Source organism: Penicillium bovifimosum, assembly GCF_028826915.1.
Source record: "Penicillium bovifimosum strain IBT 22155 chromosome Unknown utg000002l_segment0_segment0, whole genome shotgun sequence".
Taxonomy (NCBI): Eukaryota; Fungi; Ascomycota; class Eurotiomycetes; order Eurotiales; family Aspergillaceae; genus Penicillium; species Penicillium bovifimosum.
In genome coordinates, this window is record NW_026622711.1 from 3630397 (window position 1) to 3655242 (window position 24846).

At 50.4% G+C, this 24846-nt stretch overlaps 8 protein-coding genes across 8 annotated transcripts; 1 reads left to right on the forward strand and 7 right to left on the reverse strand.

Moving 5' to 3' along the window:
- Nucleotides 1-618: 618 nt before the first annotated feature.
- On the reverse strand, nucleotides 619-1451 carry N7515_002564 (uncharacterized protein; the record flags this gene model as incomplete). The annotated part of the gene is made up of 3 exons (XM_056663308.1): nucleotides 619-687; nucleotides 744-1288; nucleotides 1343-1451. The coding sequence occupies 3 exons, from the start codon at nucleotides 1449-1451 to the stop codon at nucleotides 619-621; spliced, it is 723 nt and encodes a 240-aa protein (XP_056525421.1).
- A 22-nt stretch (nucleotides 1452-1473) lies between these two features.
- Nucleotides 1474-3124, reverse strand: N7515_002565 (uncharacterized protein; the record flags this gene model as incomplete). The annotated part of the gene is made up of 3 exons (XM_056663309.1): nucleotides 1474-2849; nucleotides 2976-3011; nucleotides 3085-3124. 3 exons carry the CDS (start codon nucleotides 3122-3124, stop codon nucleotides 1474-1476), a joined length of 1452 nt encoding a protein of 483 aa, XP_056525422.1.
- A 536-nt stretch (nucleotides 3125-3660) lies between these two features.
- N7515_002566 (Yip1 domain protein) lies at nucleotides 3661-4756 on the reverse strand (the record flags this gene model as incomplete). The annotated part of the gene is made up of 4 exons (XM_056663310.1): nucleotides 3661-3910; nucleotides 3973-4122; nucleotides 4191-4599; nucleotides 4669-4756. 4 exons carry the CDS (start codon nucleotides 4754-4756, stop codon nucleotides 3661-3663), a joined length of 897 nt encoding a protein of 298 aa, XP_056525423.1.
- A 338-nt stretch (nucleotides 4757-5094) lies between these two features.
- Nucleotides 5095-6752, reverse strand: N7515_002567 (xenobiotic compound monooxygenase, DszA family; the record flags this gene model as incomplete). Its single annotated transcript, XM_056663311.1, has 4 exons — nucleotides 5095-6022; nucleotides 6084-6331; nucleotides 6383-6571; nucleotides 6630-6752. 4 exons carry the CDS (start codon nucleotides 6750-6752, stop codon nucleotides 5095-5097), a joined length of 1488 nt encoding a protein of 495 aa, XP_056525424.1.
- A 724-nt stretch (nucleotides 6753-7476) lies between these two features.
- Nucleotides 7477-10100, reverse strand: N7515_002568 (pentatricopeptide repeat-containing protein; the record flags this gene model as incomplete). The annotated part of the gene is made up of 2 exons (XM_056663312.1): nucleotides 7477-9255; nucleotides 9354-10100. The coding sequence occupies 2 exons, from the start codon at nucleotides 10098-10100 to the stop codon at nucleotides 7477-7479; spliced, it is 2526 nt and encodes an 841-aa protein (XP_056525425.1).
- A 2334-nt stretch (nucleotides 10101-12434) lies between these two features.
- Nucleotides 12435-13926, reverse strand: N7515_002569 (putative C2H2 transcription factor (Con7); the record flags this gene model as incomplete). The annotated part of the gene is made up of 3 exons (XM_056663313.1): nucleotides 12435-12784; nucleotides 13073-13253; nucleotides 13321-13926. 3 exons carry the CDS (start codon nucleotides 13924-13926, stop codon nucleotides 12435-12437), a joined length of 1137 nt encoding a protein of 378 aa, XP_056525426.1.
- Nucleotides 13927-20013: 6087 nt separating this feature from the next.
- On the forward strand, nucleotides 20014-21078 carry N7515_002570 (uncharacterized protein; the record flags this gene model as incomplete). Its single annotated transcript, XM_056663314.1, has 3 exons — nucleotides 20014-20163; nucleotides 20222-20749; nucleotides 20818-21078. 3 exons carry the CDS (start codon nucleotides 20014-20016, stop codon nucleotides 21076-21078), a joined length of 939 nt encoding a protein of 312 aa, XP_056525427.1.
- Nucleotides 21079-21614: 536 nt separating this feature from the next.
- Nucleotides 21615-24229, reverse strand: N7515_002571 (DEAD-box ATP-dependent RNA helicase DBP2; the record flags this gene model as incomplete). Its single annotated transcript, XM_056663315.1, has 6 exons — nucleotides 21615-21838; nucleotides 21899-22027; nucleotides 22568-22675; nucleotides 22729-23697; nucleotides 23758-23978; nucleotides 24183-24229. The coding sequence occupies 6 exons, from the start codon at nucleotides 24227-24229 to the stop codon at nucleotides 21615-21617; spliced, it is 1698 nt and encodes a 565-aa protein (XP_056525428.1).
- Nucleotides 24230-24846: the final 617 nt, after the last annotated feature.

The window sequence follows — 24846 nt, forward strand, 5'->3', positions numbered from 1 at the left end:
TCGTGAATGCTTTGGCTGACGACTCCAAACCCCAAAGTTCATCGCAGGGGTTGTGGTTAGTATGAAGTACCGCAATGTAAGACTCCGGCGTGTAAGTGACAGTCTCTTGGCGTTGAGGTAATGAGGTGAGAGGTGGCTAGTGAAGAGTGGCTGAACAGTTGCTCTTTCCAAAACCGCCAGTGGGAAGGGAAGTGGCTTGTAACAAGACTGCAGAGTGTACTCCGTAGAGAGGGTCACAATTGTGTCTGCTCGACACTGCTAGAAGTTGTAGACTACACAAGACATACCTCCTAACATACAGGATGGTAGCCTTGACATGCTCTTTCCATGATATCAAACGGTTCTTGTCATTTGCTATGCAACTTCTCACTTAGCCCACGAAGCAAAGAATGTTCTTGATAGAGTCCAGCGGAAGCCTTAGAGAAAGAAGCATACTTGAGTATTGACACATTTGTATTATTCCACTTCGCTAATGATAAGTTGAGTGAGATTACCATTGTCGGAGTGAGCTTCTTTTTTCCCACATTGCGACATGGTCCACATCTTCACATGCTCCTTTTCACATCTCCCCTTTCTCCTTCTTGCACATGTCCGTTTCCTCCTTCTTTCACTTGATCATTACTTGATCCGCTTCAACAGATCCTCGAGAACATCGTAAAGCTCCCCGGCCTGCTTGTCGCTGCCGAGCTATTTCATCTGTTAGTGACCTGACTTCCAAAAGTGAAGTGAGAAAGGTGACTTACGCGAAGAAGCAGGGTCGAAACCTTGGCATCTTCCTTGCTAGCCAGATAGATGTCGCGGCTAGTGGGGCGTGCACCCTTGACGCCGAATGGCATGGTCGACCAAAGCGCACTGTTCAACATAACACGATGGGCACCATCGGCACGCATAATCATACGGGCAGAGACCTTTCCTTCGTCCGACTTGGAGTTAACTTTGAAGGTGCCAGCACCACGCTCCTTCCATTTCTTGTCGTCAAAGTAGTACAACTTGCCCTTGGCCGTGAATTCGGTGGTCTCATTCTCTTCGCCGGTTTCGACTGTGGGTTCATGAAGGGGTGAGTAACACTTCATCACGGGGTCCTTGGGATCCGCCAGTAGGGATGGGCTCCTACCGGTCTTTTCGTGGAATCGTTCATCGGTCTTTTCGGCCACAAAGGTGTCATTAGTTTCATCGTCAGCTTCCTTGTCGCTTTCGTCGTCAGGTTGCGTAGCACCGAGGGTCTTGTCTTTGGTGTCGCCGAACAATGCGGGAGCATTGGGAGATGCGAAGCTGCTTAATTTACCAGCTGTTCCAGAGAAACTGGCAGGGGCATTAGGAGAAGCAAAACTGGACAATTTACCAGATGTGCCGGAGAAAGCGCTGCCGAATCCAGGTGCTCCGAAACTGTTAGTCGAAGCACTGCTAGCTCCGAAAGGTGAAGCACCAAATGCCGATTTGGCTGAAGTCATGCCGAACGGGGAAGCGGCAGAACTAGAGGCGTTCAACGCAAAGGGCGAGCCTGTAGAAGCCTGTCCAAACGCGCTCGCAGTGAAGGTCTGCCAAACGGCGAGTGTTAGAAATGAAAAGGTAGGGGATTGGGAGAAATGATGTCAAGCTTGCCTGATCGATCTTCGTCTTACGCTCCTCCGAGTTGTCACGGGGTTTCTTCTTCTCGGGTTGTCCCTCGGCAGCATCCTTCTCGTCCGAGGAGGTGGGTTCGGTCAAGCTGGGCGCGGAATCAGTTGTAGCGTGTGGTTGATTTGATTCGTCATCTTCTTCAAGTTGTTCACGGCTGCGTTTCTTCTTGAGAGTTTGGGAAGCTCCGTCCTCGTTTCCGCGGTTCTGTGGGGATGCAGAGTGGTCAGAATCATGGGTTTCAACCGTGGGTGCATGACAATTTGAATCACTGGGGGATTCAGAGCCATCCGAGCAACTTGTATAATCCGGGAGATCAGGAGTTTCTAGGAAACCATGATGCTCTGGAGAGCCAGGACCATTTGGAGAACCAGGGCCATTTGGAGAACCAGGGCTCTTTGGCGAACTAGGGCTCTTTGGCGAACCAGAGCCCTTTGGCGAACCAGGGCCCTTTGGCGAACCAGAGCCCTTTGGCGAACCAAAGCCCTTTGGAGAACCAGGACCCTCCTGGAAATCAAGATCCTGAGAGTCCTCGGAGCCATCTGAACTGTATGAACCATCAGAATACTCAGAGGAATCGTCCTCTGGGATTTCCGGTTTCGGTTTGAGATCTCTGGTCCAACGGATGCGCTTTGGGGGTTCTGGTTCATTGGTGAGAGGGTTGGGTTCTGGTTCCCGGGGAAGTTGGTTGGTCTCGGCAGGGCTAGCAAGTACAATCGTTGGCGTGGACAACTGGTACATGCCAGTCCGAGCATTCCTTTTAATCTCCACGGGAATGCTCATGGTTCTCATTTGGATGGGGCCACCAAGCATAATTTTTATCCTGATGGTCAGGGGCAGGCAGAACTTGACATCCTCCGCGAAATTGAGATTCTCCGCCTCGGGGGAGGGTGGCGCACTGCCAGATCCATGGGGGGTTCCAGGGGTATGGGCGGGTTCAGAGGGGTCCTCGGAGTCACTCACATTATGGGAAACGTCATCGGCGGCGCGAACTCCTGTGGGTGTCGCGCCTTGTTCGGCCGAAGAATCGTGAGTGTTGTCCTCGGGGGTGCATTCCCGGGATCGTTTCTTTGGGGGTGCGTCGGCCCCATCCGTGTCATCGAAGGATCGCTTTCGGTTCGCCTGAGCAGAGTCGGAATTTTGACCCGCAGCGTCAAGGTTGGTCTCCTTAAGCTGCTGTCGCATGGGGCGTTCGCCGCCGTCATTGTCGGAGAGAGGCGACTGCGCGGAAGCTGCTGTAGAAACAACATTGTCAGATCGCAAGAACGTCAGAAGTAACTGCGCGACAGGAGGAAAAAGCAGTGTAGAAAGGGAGGAAAGCTGTATGGTAAAGCATGAAATGTGTCGCTAGAACGTACCTTTGGACTCCGAAGGCTGTTGCGCCTTTTCCGGAGCTGTCGAGGTTGTCAGTAAGACTGCCCAACGCGCGGGCCTCGGCGGCTATGCGCTCAAGCAATGATGGCATACCGGCAGTCGAGGGGCTCTGCTCACGAGAAGCAGATGCCATGATGTTGAGTCCTTGAGGACAAACTTGTTAAAAGTTGGATGTTGTTAGAAGGTGGTATCTGTGATAGCCGCGAAGCTAAGTCGTCGGGGTAACGGGTGATCGCAAAGACGGATAGTCGCAGGAACAGAGAAAAAAGAGAGCCAGAAAGCTGAAGTTGAGAGAAACGAAGAAGTTGAGAATGGGAAGAGAAGAGAAAGAGAGAAGAAGAAAAGGTAGCCGGTTGTTATAAGTTGACCGCCGGGTGCGGGGCCACTCTCTGAATAGCAGCGTTAATAGGCGCCAGTAGGTATCAGCTCAATAGAATGGGCGTCAATGACCACAAAGGCATTCAAATAAAATAAAAATCGTTTATTCATCGGCAGGCCTCGACAATAGGAGAACAATCATTCACATTTGATTCAATTAATTCAAAGGATATACCGGTATCCGCAATATGCTAATATCTGGACTCAATTGTGAGGCCATTCAACGTGTTTGCTCAATTGCCAACAATAGAACAATAGAACAATAGCTCAATGACTCAATGGCTGGGGACCTTAACTGATGAAACACAGGCATCCGATGGCAACGTAGAATACAAACAGTGGATACACTGCGATGCCGACTCGGTTCCGCACCACTCCAGAGCCTCCTAAGATGCTGACTCCTGCTGCTAAAGACCATGCCACTAACACAAGATATACCGGTATCCGAGCAATCGTAGGAAGTCCCAGTGCACTCAGCATTGCAGCAATAACCAAGGGGAATAGCGTATAGCCGATGATGCAAATCGATTGGAAGAAGGAGCTAGATGTCACAATGTCAGTAAATGCGAGAGTGTAATTGATAAGGAACCATATGATGCTTACATCTTCCCACCAAGTAGCTTGATCTGTAGGGTCACAGCTGCTTCTCCGAGCCAGACAATACAGAAGACACCCGAGAAAACCACCGATGATTGGTCGCCCTTTGCGACAGACAGGAACAAGCTCAAAACCAGACAGAAGACAAGCGGACCCCTATCGTAGAATCAACTGTCAGTTGCCATTGCAATTCGATAAAGCAATTCTCGTGTAAGGTGACATACCAGAGATCCCAGTCGCGCAAACCTTCACTCATGCCACCCTGCAGGACTACGTCGGCATCCGGCCAGCGTCCAACGAGTCCCCGAAGATTACCACCAAATCCTGAGATTCCACCTTGTTCAGCATCAGCAGTACCACGGCCGCCGCGCTGCAGCATTCCCCCGAGCAAGTATTTAGGCCAAAGCACCTGGCGCATCTTCTCCCACACGGCAATCAGATCGCGCGACAATGTTTCCCAAACACTTTCATCGATGGTGTTTTGCGTCGCACGGCGATCTTCACCGCCAATAGTCGAAGTCAGATAGTTGCCGTAGTTAGAGGCATTGGTCCGATTGCCAGAGTTGGTTTCGATGTTGCCTCGTAGAGGGGCCGTGTCGGAGGTGTCGCGCAGAGGGTCGTCAGCCTCGATGGCTACCACACCGAATTAGTAATTTGCACATATAGTGGTATTCGAGAAGTAGCAAAAGAGGTCTTACTCACCATCGTCGGCTTCAATCAAATCATCACCAAGGAGGGAGTCGTCATCATGGGGGTCACCATGGGGTTGACCGTAGTGTGCAGTAGCCATGGTTCCGTAGGGTTTGTGATAATCAGAATTCTATCACAAAATCGGCGACACAGTTGGTCCTCGCAGAGGGCGTCGACAGCGAAGGTCGGGGTAATTGTTGACGGTATGAAAGCGAGTTGGCTAAGCTCCAGGGCTGTCCCGGAAAGGCTAGAGTGGCATTACGTACGATGGGTCCAGTCACGGGCACGGGCACGGGTACATAACATTGCCAGCCACGTTCTGTTTCTCCTTTAACTACACACTTTGATATCTACAAGATCTTTGGATTCTAATACGAGGTAACAAGAGTCCTTTGTTGCCATAAACTGAGAGATTTCAAACTGTTATTCTGATATGGATCATTTCTCCTCGCCGTCACTAACATATGGTTCCTCCTCCTGATACACATCGTATTTATACTTGCTTCCGACGTGATCAGTCCTGAGTTCTTTCTGCCCCTTGCCGAGGACCTTCTCACGAGCAGTGAGCGCAGGCTCTAAGGGATCGGGAAGTTCAGGATAAAGACCGCGTCGCCTCAACTCCGGAATGAGCAGGTCAACCACATCCTCAAATGTGCCAGGCGTGGTGACATGAGCAATGTTGAATCCATCGAGGTCTGCCTCGCGAACCCAACGCTCCATCTCATCGGCAACGGTGGCAGGGCTTCCAATGCCCACTGGTCCAAGGCCACCAATTGCAGCTTTCTCGGCAACAACGCGAGGTGTCCAACGTGGAATATCCTGACTTGTCTTGAGTAACGAGTCAAGCAGACTGGTGATTCGACCTGCCTCCAACGAGTCTGCGGCGGTGATTTCTTGATCAACGGGAATCTTGGAGATGTCGATGCCCGTCCATCCGCTGAAAAGGACTAGACCTCCAACCACCGAGGCATACTTCTTCAGCTCATTATACTTAGCCTGCGCCTCCTCGTCAGTCTCACCTACAATGGGTGTAAAGGTTGCGAAGAACTTGATTGACTGTGGATCACGGCCTCGCTCTGCGGCCAGCTTGCGGATCGCTGCGATCTTCGGCCGCAATACCTCTGGTGAATGCGAGGAGACGAAGATTGCTTCGGCGTGGGTCGCAGCGAATTCCGATCCGGCCGATGAAGTCCCCGCTTGGAATAGAAAGGGGGTCCGCTGCGGCGACGGGTCGACGATGTGTCGTGTTTTCAGTGAGAAGTACTTCCCCTTGTGATTGATCTGGCGGACTTTATCCGGGTCCACGTACGAATCTGTTTCGGGGTTTGGTGACAGCGCATCAGGGGCCCAGGAGCCCTCCCAGAGTCTATATGCAACAAACAACACGTCAGTTGTCAAGAACATACATCGGTGGGCGTGAAACTTACTTATAGAGTACCCTCAAATACTCGTCCGCCTGACGGTATCGTTCGTCGTGCTCGATTGGACTATCCACACCAATGGCTTTGAAGGCCGCTTTCTTATATGAAGTCACAATATTCCATCCCAGGCGACCGTTGGTCAAGTGATCCAAGGTCGAAAAGCGCTTGGCCAGCAAAAAGGGCTGCTCGAATGAAGTGGAGGCCGTGATGCCGAACGCCAGATTTTTGGTTACTGCAGCCATTGCAGAAATCGGCTAATCAAGCGAGTCAGAATCCATCTGAATATCTTGCTTTGCGAGACTCACGATAGTTGGATCCGTCACCGGCCATTGCGCCGCACGCCGGATACATTCGTCCAGCTTACCCTCATAGGTATCATAGCCTCCAGTCGTATCCGCCAGGAACAAAGCGTTGATTCCACCACGCTCCAGCAGCTTCGCTAGCTCTATCCAGTACTCCAGCGTCCGCTTGGTCGCAGACTTGTCTTTGGGATTCTGTAGAGTTGTCAGCCATCTGCCCATCACCTAGGCAGAATCAGAGGCCAAAACCAACCTTCCATTGTCCAGGGGACAAATGTCCCACGGTCGACATGTCAAAAGCATTGAGCAGGATGTGTTTCTTGCCTTTCTCATCACCCGAGCCATCCTGGCCGCTGACGACGCTGGCGTCTCCCATGATTCGCAGTGGGTCAGAGGAAGAGGTCAATTTTTACGAGACTTACTGGTAAACTGGAGGTCTGACTGCGGTCTACGACGAGGTATAAGAATAACGCGACCCCTCAAGTCCCAAGCCTCCAACGCTCGGAATATCTGTACTACCCCCGCATAGCACTCGGTCATCGCACGCGTATCTCGCGCCATCGGCTTTACAAAAGAGGGGAACACCAACTTCTAGGAACGGGCGACTTCTTGCGCTCACTGTATTGTATATGGTGTGCCGTAGAGGAAACATTCGCCATTCTGTTGATGTGGATACTTCGAAATCATCTGAATGCTTTAATACACTGCGTGATGTCGACACATCAATAACAATCGTCAGTCGAATCACATTTTGTTTGGTCGCAGGATATCAGTATTGGGGGGCAGTGGATTGTCGCTTTCATCATCGGCTGTCAGATTGCGTGACGATGTCGTTTTTAATGCCCCGATTGGAGCGGAATATTTTCCATGCTCTTTCTGAGTACATCTAAAGCAACAGGATCAATTAACTAGGTGGTGACAGAGTGAGGAAATCCCTTATAATCTAATTGAAATCCAAGTTTAAGAAGTAGAGAATGTACCAATGATATTATGAACATGATACCAATAGACAACGCCATCTATAATGCCCCCAATGTGTGATATAGGTACAAGTATTATACAAAAACTCGAAGCAACAAAGGCCGAGACTCATTCAAGCCTCAATTAGCCTCTGCTTTCCGCTGTGCCGAGCCCCAACTCGGCTCACTAGACTGTTGAGCAGCCCGCAGATATTCCCTAATGCGCTGACGACCCTCCTGCAGCTGCTGCGACGTGGGGTAAATCTTCTTTTTCTGGAGAGCCTCAATGGTCTGCCTGCCAGAATACTTCTTCAGCCTGGCCGAGTCAGCGGCAAGCGCCTCGCGCTCGGCTTTCGTGATGAGATTCTTGGAGGCATCCAGATGCAGCGTCTCGTCGACTAGCAGACGGACGGACGCCATTAGCTTGACAGCTGTCGTACCGTCGAGAGGAGCCTCAACGCCTTCCTTATCCCTCGGGAAGCGATATCTCGGGCTCTTATCCAGGTGTCCGAGCCCAAGGACGCTCTCCAGAGCCGTGTGTAGCTGGAGGATATAGGGGCGTAGGACGTTGATGGCGGTTAGTCGCAGTCTCACTTGGAATTTCCTGTTCAGAGCTGGCAGTGAGGACTTTTTCTTCTCTTTGGTGGAGTCGGAAGCTTCGTCTTCGAGGCCTCTTAGGTTGAGGAGGAAGGAAGGGGAGTCAGCCAGTTTCTGGATAATGCTCAAGTATCCGTCGAGGACTCGGAGCTCGGGTAGAACCAGGACTTTGTCCATCAGAGACATCAGCTCGTTTGTGTGCAGGAGGATGGAGCTGTTGCGCCGATCACGGCGGCAGACGCTGAGAGCGAGGTGGAATGCTAATCCGGTTGCTTGGCCGGAGGGAATCATCTGATCCCGCAAGGTTTTGACACAGACCTTGCTGGAGCGAGAGAGGCGGAGGAGGCGGAAGTATTGGATATAGGTGTATGTGTCAGGTTCGAAGCGGTGGGGGATGTCTTTCAGGGTCAGATAACTCCAATAGGCCTGACCACCCTCAAGGCCTTGGGTCATGGTAAAGCAGGCACTCAATATATGAGTCAGTTCTTTGCTGTCTGGTCGAAGGTATTCTAGACCCTCCGTATCGGGGACGACAGGGCTGAAGAGTTCCGAGAAGTCCTCCGCTTCTTCCACGTTTGCCACCTCTGCTTCAACTTGCGGAGTTGATGGCACTGATGAACTCGATGAATCCAATGGCTGGTTATTCTCATCTACAAACGGAACATCTTCCAGCTGTTCTTGTCGAGCTGCCTCGGCATTCTGTATGGCTTGCTGGTCCTCACGACTGATCCTGCGACGCGTGCTGCTCGCGCCCTCGGCGGGCCGCTTTTGCAATATGGGAATCCCCATGGTCTGCTTGTACAGCTCGAGGACATTGTAACAATCCATATCACTGGCGCCATCCAGAAGCAAGCTGGCCATGGCGCTAACAACTTGATTGTCAAGTTCTAGGGTTTTGTTCTTCCACTGCCAGATGACATCGGCCCAAATCCGCTTGCCTTCGGTGATAACTTGTTTCTTTCGTTGGAGAATCACATCAATATCATCGGGACTCATTTTAGCGATATCGCGGCGGCTCGCAAATTGGACAGCGTTTAAGATGATCGTATAAGTGGTAGTATCGGGAGAATTTGGTCCCTCTTCCGGTGTGTCGGCGATAATCTTCCACAGCTGATCCATATCACCATGGCGATGACAAACTGAAAGCATCGCATTGGTGTGGATGATACTACGCTCGACTCCAGAATTGGGAGCGCTAATCGAGCGGTAGATAGATTCCGCAATCTTCATCGTAGCCGGAGACTTTGTGACTGTCGCGGAACTGAGACCCGTCAACATGGCCGTGTACGCTTTTTCACCCGGCTTCACGCCACGCTTTTTCATCTGTGAGAGAAAGTCTGTCAGCATACAGTCCAAAATATGAATTTAGACAACTCGCTCCGCGGCAACGCAAATAAACCGAAGGAGAACATGAAACTCACATCGTTCCAGAACTTAAACGCAGCCTGCGGATGGTCCATCTCAAAGCAATATCTCATAAGAAGTACCCAGGCACTACCGGTTCTCATGCCCTTCGCCGTTGCAGCCCTGACCAGTGCGGCAGCCTTGTCCGCATCGTCGATTTGTAAAAGGCGCTCAACCCGCTGCGTCAAGTCCATCGGATCGGTCATCCATTTCAATTCCATATTGATAATCTTGGGTGTGACTTTCGCTCTCGGGGAATCACGATCGGATCTTCTATCGAAAGTTTTTCCACGAGGTGCATCAACCCCGGGAGCCTCACTATCCGGAACCTCATCATCCGGAGTATCAGAGATATCAAATTCAAATGGATTGTCCGCTGCCTCTTCGGCTTCAGCAGCCTCAGTCTCCCGACCCCCGATCTCCGCAACCTCGTCATCATCATGCTGACGACCTACAGCCCGGCCTGATGCAATATCCATCAAGGCTGCTCTTCCCTTTGCTGTTTTGAAGAACTCAGTCCGTCTATCCGTCCTTTTATTCCCTGGCGCAGATGGAAAACCGCGCTTCCGAAAAGTCCGGTCATCGGGGCGAGTATCGTAGGTACTCCGGGAGTTTTGTTTGAGGGACGAATCATTGTATAGTCTTGATGCAATCAATGGCTGTGGAAGTCGTCGTGCTGAAATCGTCGCCCGGTATTGCTGTGCGGAGAGAAGTCGGCTGCGCAAAGCTCTGTTCACGAGCGACCCTGGAAACCGTGATAGCATAGCTGGCTGCTATGGTCGTCGGGTCGGAATAAAGCTTGTGTCCGGCACAATGCGAGTATGAAGGAATGATAATGCAAGGGCTATAATATGGCAAAATGAAAGAACAGCAGAAACAGAGCGTCACGTCTGTTTTGACCTGTCGGAGATTGAATCGCAAAACAATTTCGCAGAAGGTAATCGGGGGCTAGTCTATATCGGGCTTAGACTCTATTCCCGAGTTATCAGGCATAAATATCTATGCCTGAGGCATTCATACATCAATTGATACCTCAGGTTCTATCAGATCCAACTAGACTACAAGTGGTTTAGTCCCCATTCCACCAACCCATGTTCCCTGCGGGCCTCGACGGGAGCGCTAGAGCACATTTCCCAGAGACTTCTGTGCGTCAGATTCCTTTCATGGGTCTGCGCGGGCTCTAAGTAGCTCCGCAAGCAGATCCGTGGATGAAGAAGTGACAACTCTAAATCAACCTACATCGGAGTTACATAGATAGAGCCTAGTATGGAACACCTCTACGTCACACTCTACGTCTTGGCTTCTATCGTCAGAGATTTAATATCCAGCCACCACCACAGGCCCCAAACCCACCATCATGCTTCAACCTTCCCGATGTTCAGTTTTCACGCCAGCCCTACACAGTATTATGATACCACCAGAATCCATGCAGATCACTCCCCGAAACCCACCTAGCCCATCCCCTGCACACTTCACACCCCATGCACAGGCTAAAGAACCCAGGAATCCAAAGCACACGAACTAGCCCGAAGCTAAGAAAGCAACCAGTGGAGCACAGACTAGATAAACCTTGAAATAAGAAATGTGACATATGCCAGGCATACGCGGCCGACTAGGTAAGAACAGGAAGTAGACTAGAAACGATTAGGAATAACTCTATAAACGCAAATTTACCACCATCGATGATATCGGTGGCTGATACTAATGCCCACCACGTGGAGACGGTTGCGTTGCACTAGTCTCCTGTCTCATGTACGGCGTACAGCGTACATGTAGTGATCAGGCTTTACTTCTTCGGTTCTAGTCAGGTACGCGTAGTGCATATGCACCTTTGCGCAGTAGTTCCAAGGATCCGAGTTGCATGCGTACATCAAGCTACTTGGTAGCTTGAAGGTTGGTACTCCGTACATGGTTCGGGGCCCGGGCCGGTATGGGACTAACCTCATTCGTGTTCATTGCGGTTGGGTGGCTTGTTAAGCTCTGGTGGCTCTAATTGTGTGACTTGGACGATCTCCATTCTCCACGTCTACTATGTATGCAGTATGTACTCCGTAACAATTCCCATGTTGGGCTGTTGGATGGCCTTTTGTCTTTTGCTTAGTTTATCTTTATCTTTTCCTGTCTTATTGTCAATCGAGACTAGGCTGCATGTAACTAGCAGAAACTAAGATAATTCGTAATCACTGCTACCTTGTGGATTCAAAACTTGGCCAGTTCTACCTTTGCTATGTTGTCCTCTGAATGGTAAATGACTGTCTAAATCAGTTGTAGGCAGAAATGATGGCCAACGTCCAAACCTACCGAAGATGGTACAGCGAAGAGGAAACACAAGCCACCCGGGTTGAATGATACACATTTATCAGATAGGAGTATAAGTCAATGTAACATAATGTACGTTATCAGAAGGAAAAGAAGAGAAAGTAGAGCGAAGATGGACTTGCATGTAGCAAAGTTAACTGATACAAAACGATAAAAGGAAATCACTGAAACAAATAACTCCCTGGTAAAGGGCTCGGGGAGAAAAAGTTTCTGCGATAAGTAACAGATGCAAAAGATCCACCGCCCAACCATCCTTGGAGTCACAACCCAGCGAACGCGAAATAAATATAGAAAATGCGCCGCATCTGCATCAACTTTGGAGCAGAGAACAGAGCAGAGAGGAGCGAAGAAGGGCAGACAGCACACCTCTCAGCTCGATGCAATCTAACGCAATGAGGATGGCAGGTATTGAACGAAGCCGGAAAAGCCACTCTTGAACAAATCAGGATTGAAAGCCGCAGAGATTGGTATCATAGCACGAAAGACTTGGGATCAGAAGGTAGGGGGAAGGGGGGTGGCATGCGGAATCCAGGACGAGAACATTAGCCAAGGACGGGGGATATCGTGATTAGAAAGGAAAAGCAAATGCAGGGTCTGACGGTGCAGGCGGAATAGGAGGTTGATTACGGGGAACGTATTATTGCGGATAGCTGGCGGTTTGAGTCTCTGGAAGCCGTAGCGAATTCACGAATCAGCTGCACAGATCAGGTCGGGCGAGGATGACCTTGTCGAGAAGAAATCCAGAGGGTCGATCCTGGTACTGAGAAAAGGTGACGGCATTACTCACGTTGCGGGTACACCGGTCCGCTCTGGTATGGAGAGTGAGGATAGTTGGGAGGATAGGCCATCTGTGTGTTGTTCTGGTAGACCATGCCACCACTGGGGGGTCCGCCGTACTGGCCGGGGACTTGGCTATCTGCGGGCTGGTATCCGATAGGGGGGAGTTGGGGGCGGACACCGCTGGCATAGGCAGGTGGCTGTCCGTGGGCGGCGTCGGAGGTGTTGGGGGCTTCGACCTGGTTGGCCTGAGCAGCCTGAGCGGCAGCACGCTCACGCTCCTCGACAGCCTTGCGCTGGGCCTCTTCCTCCTTCTTGCGTGCCTTCCATTCCTTGCGGATTTCCTTGAATTCTGGGGAGGGCAAAGTCAGCAGGGTACTTAGTAATGAACAATGATTTGCCGGAAGGAAACTAGCGTCGACCATGCTTTGGTAGTGAGGGGGCGGCCGGGAAGGGATAAGAGGCAAGCTTAACCTCCACGCCATCGACCACGCTACTGCGGGTCCCGCGACGTCTAGTGTAACTCACTAGCGTCCAACGGCCGGCGCTAACCCGATCCAGCCATTTGCGACAAAGATTCAAGAACCTAGTCGCAGTGGCTACCAGACATTGACTATTGCGAAAAACAATATCAACTTACCCTCAGGAGTACGCTTCGCGCCGTGCGACTGCATAGTCACGTGTGCATTCAAGTGGTTCAGAGTACCATACGCCTTCTCACAACCGTTCCATCCACACTTGTACATGCGCTCAATTTCCTCGTAGCGACGACGGGGACGCTTGTGTTGCTGTGCACCAGGAATTGGGACGAATGAGTAGACCTAGAAGAAGAGCAAATTCCAAATCAGCGACCCTGCGAGCGCAGTAAGAAGGGAGGGAAAGACCCACCGTTGTAGCTGGGGAGGCATAAGGACCGGGCAGACCATGATGCTGTTGTCCATAGCTATGAGGCCAATCCGGGCGCGCATACAAATGTTGAGGTGGCGGGGGATGACCCTGGTACTGCGCCATCTCGTGCCCCTGAGGCTGGTAAGGAGAGTAGGGAGGAGGGTAGGTGGGGCTGTTGGCCGGGAGCGAAGGATCTATAGGAACGGGCGCGTCAGACTTTACGTTCGGACTGCGCTGGCCCGTAGGCAGGGTGTTGATAAACGGACTTGTTGCTTGGGCCATACCTGCCGCACCGCCGGGTTGAGAAGAGGGAGCGTAGGATTGAGGAGGGCGGTGGAGGTATTCCTGATAAGCAGGCGAACGGGCGGTCGGCGGAGGGTTCAGACCGTATTCCGACTGAGGGGTGTTGGTAGAAGAAATATTGGCGGGTCGAACCTCAGGTTGTGGCGTGTACTGTGGTGCAGGGCGGACCTCGGGTTGGGGGGTGTAGTGAGCACTGGCAGCAGCAGTTTGGTCTGCAGGTTTTTGTTCAGAAGGTGCGTCGGCAACGGTGGTTGAGTGGTGCGAACCTGGCTGTGCGTACTCGGAAGCGGGCCGGTTGTCCATAAAAGAAAAGATTCGCGCGCAATGTTGCCGACGAATCTATGGAGAAAAGTTTCTGCGTAGAACTCTGTGGAGACGCGTCAACAACAATGTGTCTTGGGAAAAGTCGGGGGAATTGACGAGTCGGGTCCGACACGTTTCAAGCAAGGGGACGGGAGACTAGGTTGCCACGTTGGGATCGTGGCTGACCTTAGATCTAGGATGTTTCTTTGTCAACATACCTTTTTTTGGTTCAATTCCTCGGTGAGAAGGAAATTGAGAGTTGTCAAGTTACGAAACGCTGATCAAACAGGTTCGCGCACTGATACTTTTTGAGATAAGAGAGTTGTAGAAAGGGAAGAGGATGAGGAGTGAAGGTAAAAAAAAGGAGATTTAATTCACAATATTCAAGATGTTATGAATTGGGTCAAAGCGCACAGCTTTGAACGTAGGGAGGGAAAAAATGGAAAATGATAATCCAAAAAAAAAGAGGTTGATACCAAGATGCTTAATCTTAGCTCACTCGGGCGATGATGCCTTGCAGGTGGCGGTAAGCACGAGGCACCGGGGCGGAAAAATAACCACGGGGAGGAAAGATACTAGGCAAGGAACTAGACGGAGACTAAAGAAAAAAAAAAGGTGTCAAGAGTTCAACGCGACTTGGACGGGCCTAAAAGGTGAGACGATTAGGGAGGGAAAGCAATGCTCGTGGGATCCGAGGATACAGTGGATCCTGGTGGACCGTGTAATTAATTGGTGGACGATATTCGTTGGCCGGCCGAGCAAAAAAAATTACATCTGCATTGCTTTTGCATTTCTGGTTTATTTTTCTTTGCTTTTGATTTTGGCATTTATACTGCGTAGTTATATACAGCATACAGTGCACCATACGTTCTCCCATTTAAACATGGGATATCGGCAGGACCAACTGCAGTTTGAGTGTGGCTCATACACTTGATAGAGGGGAATGCTATGACCACAAAGTCAAAGACCCGAGGAGAGATCGATATCAAGTGCAAAAGAAAAAAATAATAATAATTTAAATGATTGCTTCTTCGATCTCGGACCATTCTCTTTTTCCACATCAGTCTCCGATATTTGACTGGCTTGGCCCCTTTTCCCCTCAATGCCTTCGTTACCGGCTAAGCTTTCATGTCTCCGTGATAACGATTGGGGGGAATTTTGCTTTTCGGATTTATGAGCGAAAAAAAAAAAAAAGAAAAAGCGGACCCTTCCAGGAGAGAAGTGGCAATAATTTTCTCATCATAAATCCCCCTCTTATTAAGAAAATCTCCATGACAATGAAGGAGAAAATCATAAATGAAGTAGACAAAGTAGAGATGTTGTTGTTTTTTGCTAAAGGCTACTGGTTAGGTTCATAACTGGAGGCCTCTTAGTCTACCCGCAACCCGGTGCCTCGAGGAGAACCTAGCGTGTAGGGCGTGGGTACCAACCAAGATGTGTCAGAGAGGGGGAAAGCCAGGGGAGGGCTTTAGCCTGACCAAGTAAGATGGCACTAGGAATGGCGTGCCCGAGGAACCTCAACCGAGAGAGGGAACCGAGTCTCAATCAGGGATAGTTGCAAACACTAAGGGGCACTTACCGTTGTTTGGAAGGAAACTAAGGCAGGAAAGGGAGTAGCGCAGGTCGGGGAAAGAAGAAGCGATGGGACTCGGGAAGACCAGGGCTAATGTGGACGAGAGAAAAGCAGGCACTCAGCTCTGTTGCCGACCAATAGGAAAAATGGGTTGAGGGTATTGTGGGGACTGGAGAAGCTCGGTCGATGGGCCTGGCTTGTTCAAGTCTAGCGTTAAAGTCTGTTGTGAACCTTGGAAAGGTTCAAAGCCGCGGCGGTTGAAGCCGGTGATAGCTTCTTTTCCTGAAAAGGAGGTTTAGCGTTGCACTTTGAATACACGTATTTGGTATACAATATATTTTTACAAGCTCCAGCGACCATACCACATGTCCTTGAACATTTGTACATAGATCTGGTCTAAAGAGGCCTACTGGGGTGCGATTGACACCGGCGGGCATGCCGCTTGTCCTCAGACACCGCTGAATGGGTACGAATCGTCAGGCTACACGCTACTAGTCATGTTGCCCTTTTATTTTGAAGATTCTCGAGTCATGGTAAACTATTCTGATATCTGGTCGCGAAACCGTCACAATACCTAGACGCGTCGGTGGGGACTGGAGAACAACAAGATATACCGGTGATCGGAGTCTACAATCTCCTGCATATGAAAAAGCCAATACGTTAGGTTATGTTTTTATTAGACAAGATAACCTCAATTCCAGGCGGAGGACTCCGTCCCTGCGACATCTCCCATGGTTCCAGCTTCCACTCGAAGTTCGAATACGGCAACAGTGGTTCTATCCAGCTAATTGTCCATATGATAATTATAGCACAGAGCACACCATCTCCGGACCAAGGAAGAAAAGAGGAGAAAGGGGGCTATCAGTCCCCAGCGGGATTGATTTGCGAGTCCACCCGCTACTCGGCGGCTCTCCGGTACGATCAGTGCATGCTCCATGCTCAGTCACTGCAGTGTATTCTCGGAATCCACTCGTGGACTCCGCTCCGCCTAAGATATTCCTATCATTTCGCTTCGGGGCACATATTAGTATTCTCATCTCTTTCTTTTCAGCATCGCAATAGAGTAAATGGGGGAGAAGTATCGTACCAGCTCTTTACCATCAAAGTCCCCTAACCATAAACAAACGCCAGATGCAGGACTCTCAGCTCGGGAGACCATCTCCCACGATGATTGGCGTTCTCGGGGTCTGGATCCCACCCCGCAGGCGGAACCTGTTCCCCCGCCGGTGAGGAAAAAGCAAGTGGAATATTTGTTTCTATTTTACGAATCACAAGGCTGATGATATTCATTTCATAAAACTCAACCCCCTGCATCTCAATACAATATCGTATAACAGTTACGATATACGATGGACCAATGGATAGCCCTCCCTCTTACTGTTTCCCAAGGCACAAATAGAAAAAGTAAATCAGTGGGACCAGACGGACTCCGCGCGGACAACACACAGTCCAGTGCGGGTAATCGGGGTTAAAAAGCAGACCGGGAGCGATACGAAGCTCATATAGCGCTTCAATCATTGGACGCCGCAGCCGCTCTGGGATCCAGTAGGTTGTACTCCGTACACCTGGAGCCTCTGGAGGCAATGATCTGAGTCTGAAATTCGGACGATCGACCCAGACCTGGCTCCAATTGTCTTCTCCAATTTTTACCATGTCCCTGGTTTGCTCAAAGCTCCGGGATATGTAACTTCCATCGATCGAATCAGAGCAACGCTTTGTCGAAGCGGACTTGGCGCGATCTCGTCTTTCTGCCTTCTTTTATGTCGAGTGTTGTAGGAACGCTGGACGATGCTGTACTGTGTAATGTTGTGGCATACGCGCCTTTCGCGGCTGTGGCTTTTTATACTGTAATATTAGGTTCGGGCTGCGGAGAGATCAAAGGTAGAAGACGGCAATTCTGAATGTCTCATATCACGAGACGACAGGGAAGGTTTCTGTGTTACTTAATGCACGTGGGGCCCATTTCTGCAGGTTAGGCGACATTTCCCATCACCCATGGGACAGTTCTAAGCGAGTTCAGGTATAAGTATTAAGTACAACATCGCAGACATACGGAGTACATCGTAGGGACATCAGAGCGGAAACGGTTCCCACTTGGCCTGATCGAGCCTACTGTACGGATAAACCGGGGTGTTTACCTACCGGTGCCTAAGCTCAGGTTAACCCTCAATCGCTTAGGGCGATCATGAGAGAGACAGGCTTGGCGTTATTTCCTTTGCCCAAACGCATCGGGTTTGAATATGCGAGGTATGGAATTTATCCCGCAATTATCCTCAAAAACCACTCAGTAGACGTGCATACGGCATACAGTAGCCCAAAATCGAACCCCACGAACGTGCCGAGATCCTATCTAAACGGTTGGGCGTTACTAGGAAAAAAATAAAAACAGTAGCGCAATTTCCCAGACTCCACATCTGGCCAGTGCGGCGATATGAAGGTCAGATGCCAGACTACACCGGAGAAAGTAAGTCTCACCCGCTAACACTTCGGCAGATCGCAGTAGGAGAGACCTGGTGTGGCACCTCCCCAGATGATGATCGCTGAGCTGTTAATTGTGGACCCAGCGGGGAGGGGTCAGGTAACTGGTTTTCACGTTGAGTTTCCACGGGGGGTTAGGCTAAGATTGAAAATATCCCATGAGACCTCGGGTAGGGAGCGAATACGCAGTATTGACGTTAAATTTGATGAAATCGGCAAGAGACTGGAATACTTACACCAATGAGCTGAGGATGTTATTGGCAGGGATTGGGTAAGGGAGACAGGGGTCCACGGTGGAAAGGAAGTTCAGTATGTAGATTGACTTTGGGCTGGGAAGTGACACTTCGTTGAAGATCATGTCTGTTGTGCATAAATAATGTTGACTACTATATACGATCTACTTTGTCGAATATAGGCGTTCAATCCGAACCCTAACTATACTAAAGCTTTGACATTCCGCTAAGAATCAACCACCCTAAGGGTAATCCCAACCCGAGTCCCAGGAGCCAGAGTTACATTTTCCATGCATATTCTACGCCTGCTCTAGACAACGTACAACCTAACTTACAACCAAGACTCCAAGAGATTTCCCTTGTTCCGTTTGTACTGTGGCGCATTGCCTAGAAGCGCCACGTCTTACTAGCGGAACCAAGACCAGGCTGACCAGCCACTGTTAGCTCCAGCAAATCTCGGCAATTGGGATTTTTGACGTTCGATTTAACTCTGGGCCAACAACGTGCCCGCTTTTCCTGGAACTCCGACGTGCACCGACGGATGAGTGACATTCAAAGAGAAAGTGGCGCTTATGCATCCGTACTAGGCACGGGAGTTGAACCCTCCCTCTTATGGCATGGGACGCTACTGCACGCACCTCGCTGTTCTAGGCAATTGCCAAATTGTTTAAGTAATTTGTAGGGTAACTGTGCTCCGGCTGTAGAAAGAAGAACTCGGGATAATTTCCTGCTGTGTTTTCCATGCGATATGCAGGTAGGTCTCTTTCGGGTAGTTTCTGGTGTGGACGCTCGATTGTCGGGTGTTGGCTGACCTCGGGAACCCGGGGATATTGTTATCGTTTATAGATGGGATCAATACCTATACTTATGTACCTTCATTGCATGGAGCTTTCTGGTTTTTATGCATATGCAATGTCTCCCTCACCTATAAATTGCCTAGGTGGAGAAGACTGGTAATCACGGCATATATCGCAGGAATATTATATATACCCCATACGAAAGCAACCAACTTCCAACTGTGATCTGGACGTACCTAGTTTCTGCAGGTGTTGCTCACATACCTCCCATTGATACGTCATATATCTAGCGCTAAAGGAATCCACAACAGACTTTCCGTGAGCAGCTTAAGCTTAAAGCTTGAATGTTGGCCCATGCGCGATCAAAACGCTTGAGTCGGAGGACAGCCACTTATTATGCTAGTTCATGTGAACAATGGCGGCTTTTGAGTACGATCTGATCACTGTTTAGTAGAGCGCTTGCGTCAATTGGGTAAGGATTGGAAGGCTAGAGCAGATGTCAGTGCCAGCCCGGCACCGGTCCAACTAGTATACAAGAGGTCACACCAAGAGCGTAAAAAGAAGGACAGACAGAGATAGCTACCTACCTTCGGGTGTAGGATGATTGTTACCTACACAGTGCCCGATATTCCATAGAATTCCAGTGTTGGCATACCTAGTACTGTCATGATATGTCCCCCACCGGCCCACCCGCAGGTCAAGGTACATATCGGATTGTGACGAAGGATATAGGTACATCCAGTAATCACAGAGCTCAATATATTATATTGACGAGCAGGAAATATGTTTGCTCTATCTTATCTATCATCAGCAGACTCTCATTAAAGCCCAACCTCATCGATTGTTGAACGGGGAATTGTCATGTGAAGCTACTGGGTAACAAGGGGCCGGAGTTAGGAGATAACCACGTGCATTTCTTTCCCCGAAGGCACCTCAATAGGATAGGCCCTTTCTAAATTCAGTCCTTCTAAGAGCAAGAGCAAGAGAGGACAGGACCCCTCAGAGAATGAGTGTCACTGGCACCACTGCTCCAGATGCCAATAATCCATCTATAGATGATCCACAGCATGGTTGTACATCCCGACCAAAGAAATCCACTCGAAGTCTCGACTTCATCATACGAAACGGCCTAGCAGGAGGCATAGCAGGCTGCGCCGTGAGTCCATCCCTCTATACAACCAACAGCCAGCAAATCACTAAGAGCATACCAACAGGCCAAAACAATAGTCGCCCCATTAGAAAGAGTCCGAATCCTCTTCCAAACCTCCCACGCCACCTTCATCCAGTACACAACACACTGGACGGGCCCCCTCAAAGCCGCAAAACACATAAAAACCACCCACGGACTCCCCGCCCTCTTCAAAGGCCACACAGCAAGCCTCCTCCGCATCTTCCCATACGCAGCCATAAACTTCCTCGCTTACGAACAGCTCCGCGAAGCCATAATCACAACAACCGAAAACGAAACACCCTCGCGCCGATTTCTATGCGGAAGTATAGCCGGCGCAATCTCAACACTACTCACATATCCACTTGAGTTAATCCGCACACGTCTCGCCTTTGAAACACAGAAACATTCCTCCTCATGGCTGGGAATTACGCAGAAGATATGCTCCGAGAACACAGCTGGAGGCAGGACCGGGCTCTCGAATCTTTATAGAGGTATTGCACCGACGATGTTGGGGATACTGCCGTATGCGGGGATGTCGTTTTTGACGCATGATCAAATTAAGGATTGGCTCGTGCGCCTGCTCTTGCGCCGCATACACTAGAACCGGGATCTTCTACACGACTTACTGCTGTTGCGCAGCTTTCTTGTGGGGCTCTTGCTGGTATAGTTGCTCAGACGGTCTCGTATCCGATTGAGATTGTTCGGCGACGGATACAGGTTGCGGGTGTTGTTGGTGACCGCTTGAGCATTGTCGAGACGAGCCAGCGGGTCTTTCGAGAGAGAGGTGTTAGAGGGTTTTTTATTGGATTGAATATTGGATATGTGAAAATGGCGCCTATGGTGGCGACGAGTTTCTATGTTTATGATCGGATGAAGCGATATCTGGGTCTTGCTGTCTGACTTGGAAGTTATGGGTTCTGCATCTTATGATCTTGTGGACGATCCTGGCGGTTGTTCGTGACAGCAACGGGGCAGACAAATGAAGTAGCTTCTTATGTTCTGATACCGGGAAGTGATTTTATTCCAAAGTTGCAACACTTGCTTCTCTACCTGGACATGGTAAGACTGGATACGTCTAATAGTCGAAATGAACCCGAGTTGATTGAAAAAGTTGATGCGATTGAAATTAGAGTCTCCAGCGAGCTCTGAGACTTTGAACTTTTGAAACTAATAGACATGCAGGCATTTTGTCGTGGGAATCTAAGCCATCAGATCCCACAATAATGGATGAGTAGGATTCCGGCACCGGTCAGATCCCTGGTAGCCGAAGACGTAAAGGACATAGAAAAGAACAAGTAAAGAAATATCTATGAGACAAAGATAACGCCGTCCGTTCCGAGTTACGCAAAAGGGAATAAGAGGAAGCTCTACCGACACAAGCACAATACAGGCCCGGGGACTACTACACGAGCAGAAGCAGCAGGGCATCAAGGAATCTACCAGCGACGGTTGCCGCCGACGGGAGCAGCGTTGGAGGCAGTGAAACCACCGCCGCCGCCGCGACCGCCCCAGCCACCGCGGCCACGGCCGCCACCACGGCCACCCCAGCGGCCACCACCGCCGCCGCCGCCGCCGTAGCGGACCATCTCGGCAAGACGGGGGTCAACCTGCTGCTTAGCCTCAGTGAGGATAGTAATCAAATCACGAGCCTGCTTAGAGTCTAGAGGAAGCAAGGTTAGTACAAGTTGCTGAGGTTCGAGACACGAGATGAAAAACTTACTGTCAGTGGTGAAGAAGGTAATGGCAGTACCCTTAGCACCGGCACGAGCGGTACGACCAATACGGTGGACATAGTCCTCCGAGTTGTTGGGGTAATCATAGTTGAGAACATGGGTAATGTCTCGGACATCTTGAAAGTTGTATGTTAGCAAAGAGACCATTAGTGGGAATATGAGGAGTATGGTCACAAAGGACCCTTTCTCCGCCGTGCAGGACTTGATGCATCACTGCTCTCTTGAAGGGTTTCTCTGAAGAAAATTCTTTCTTTGAAGAAAATCCCAAGGGAAGCGAATCCATGGGATTGGCGATGTTATCGTGGTCCTAGAGCAACCTTGGAAAAAAATGCAGCCTTCAACAGTTCAAATACAACACTGTGAGAGAAGACTTCGACTCTCCTACGAGTCTGTCACACAAGAGATGGAGAATCAAAGTCAGGCAAGAGTGCCTGCTGCTGTGCTGCACTGTGAGTCCAAGGTCCTCTTGGCATGAAAACCATTTAGGATGACCAGATACGCCTGGACGCGGCGTGTACACCAACGTGCTTCGAGAGAGTTGAGCATCGTGCCATTGTATCACACAACGTCAACACGGGTAAGTGTTTCTCAAGGGCCCCAAGGGGAGAAGAAAAGGGGGGAGGGAGGAAAGGAAGGGGGATGTAGTTTGTTCATACCGATACCACGGGAAGCCACATCAGTGGCCACCATGATGGGGCTCTTGCCCTGCTTGAACTCGTTCAAGACCCAGTCACGCTCATTTTGCTGCTTGTCGCCGTGGATGGCTAGGATGTGTGTTAGTATTGATTTAAACAGCGTGACAGGAATGGAATCTTACAAAGCGCAGGCCATCCGTCCTGGCGAAGGAATCGGGTGATTTCATCTGCGACACGCTTGGTGCCAGTGAAGATGATGCACTTGTTGGAGCGGTCCTCCATGATCTTCTCGAGATGCTTGATCATCTTATCACGCTTCTCAAAGTCGGAGACGACTTCAACGATCTGCGTGATGCGGTGGTTGGCGGAAAGGTCGGTGGAGCCAACGTTAACTTGGATGTAGTCGTTCAGGAAGTCAGAAGCGAGCTGGCGGACTTCCTTGGGCCAGGTAGCGGACCACATGCACGTCTGACGATCAGGGCGAATCTGGCCAATGATCTTGCGAATTTGGGGCTCGAAACCCATGTCAAGCATGCGATCAGCCTCGTCAAGAACGAGGTATGTGACACGACGCAGGTTGGTACGACCAGCCTCGAGCATATCGATCAGACGACCGGGAGTAGCAATGCAGACCTCAACGCCGCGAGACAGGTCACGGATCTGGGGACCCTTGGGGACACCACCGTAGACACATGTGTTGCGAATGCGGGAAGACTTTCCGAACTTGGTGATCTCGGCCTGAATCTGGACAGCCAACTCACGAGTAGGGGCCAGAACCAGAACAATGGGACCATCGCCAGGAGCGAGGAGAGGCTGGGCGTTGATGTGAACAATAGCGGGAAGACAGTAACTCAGGGTCTTTCCAGAACCAGTCTCGGCGATACCGACGACATCGCGACCGGACAGAGCCATAGGCCAGCCCTGAGCCTGGATAGCGGTAGGAGCACTGAAGCCCTGGGCCTTGACCTCAGACAGCACGTACGCGGGGAAACCAGCCTCGTCGAAGTTCTGGACGGGACGAGGGACGTTGTTACCCTGAATGGACATCTCCTTCTCCTTGCGGAAAGCCTGGATTTCCTCCTCGGAGCGTGCTGTGACATCGGGGTGCTCCTTGTAGAACGACTTCTCGAACTTGGGCATAGAGCTAGGATCTGGATTCGATGTTAGTATTGCATAAACAAACAGATTCCCTTCCGGTGATATTGACTTACCCCAATCCTGAGTCTTCAAGCCAGCGCCGAGGCCGGACATGCGGTCACCACCGGCACCGGCACCACCGCCGCCGTAACCACCACCGCCGCCGCCATAACCACCACCACCACGGCCACCGCCGTAACCACCACCGCCGTAACCACCACCGCCGCCGTAGCCGCCGCCGCCAGAGTAACCACCGCCGCCACCATTAGAGTAGCCGCCGTCACCTCCACGGGAGCTGGAGAAAAAGTTAGCATCGATGATTCTTTCTGTGATGAAGTTGAAATGTGGCCCCTGGCAGTTGAGAAAACTCAATCCCGAGGCCCAACGTCGCTGAGAGCGACTGTAGGCTCAAGGAACTTGCCAGATATGCCACGCAGCTGATGAAGACTAGGACTGAACATAGTCCATAATCTGCACGCTATCAGGATCAGAAACTTACCGGTAGGAATCACCGCCGCCGCGAGAATAACCACCACCGTATGACATGATCAAGTCTGTGAGAATGTAGATGAAGGGAAGTAGTAGGGGAATATGATAAAAGAGAGGAGAGTTGTGATGGAAGAAGAAAAATATGAAAGGTTGAGTTCACAGAGAGACGAGATGTGAAATAAAAGGGAAGGGAGAAAAAAAAGGGCCAGGGGAGGAAGGCGCAAAGAAATCTGTATTAGGTTTAGCTCTCTTTGTATTTTTCTTACCGTATCACGTGCTGAAGGCCTTTATCAGGTACTTTAGACCGCCTTCCTAGGTAGGCTGGAGATACTATCACCGCCTTAATGTGTTCTGCTTATTCGATGCTGATTGGTCGTGATTGGCAGAAAAAATATCTTCGATTTGCGCAGGGAATTGATGGCCCATGGATGCAAAGGGGCGAAAATAGGTGAGGCGATGAAGGAGGTTATCTTTATTATGGCGAGAGTGGCGATATCTATGTAGGGGTAAGGATGGACTCGCGAGGATTGCGTTAGCCAAACCCAACGCGTTCAACGTCGTTCATACTTGTTGGATCTGATCATCTGAGACAAATTTGGCAGTTGGCAGTCATCTCTTAGTCTTAGATGCGAGAAGTATGGGGTTGACAAAGAGACCATGCCAAACCTGTGACT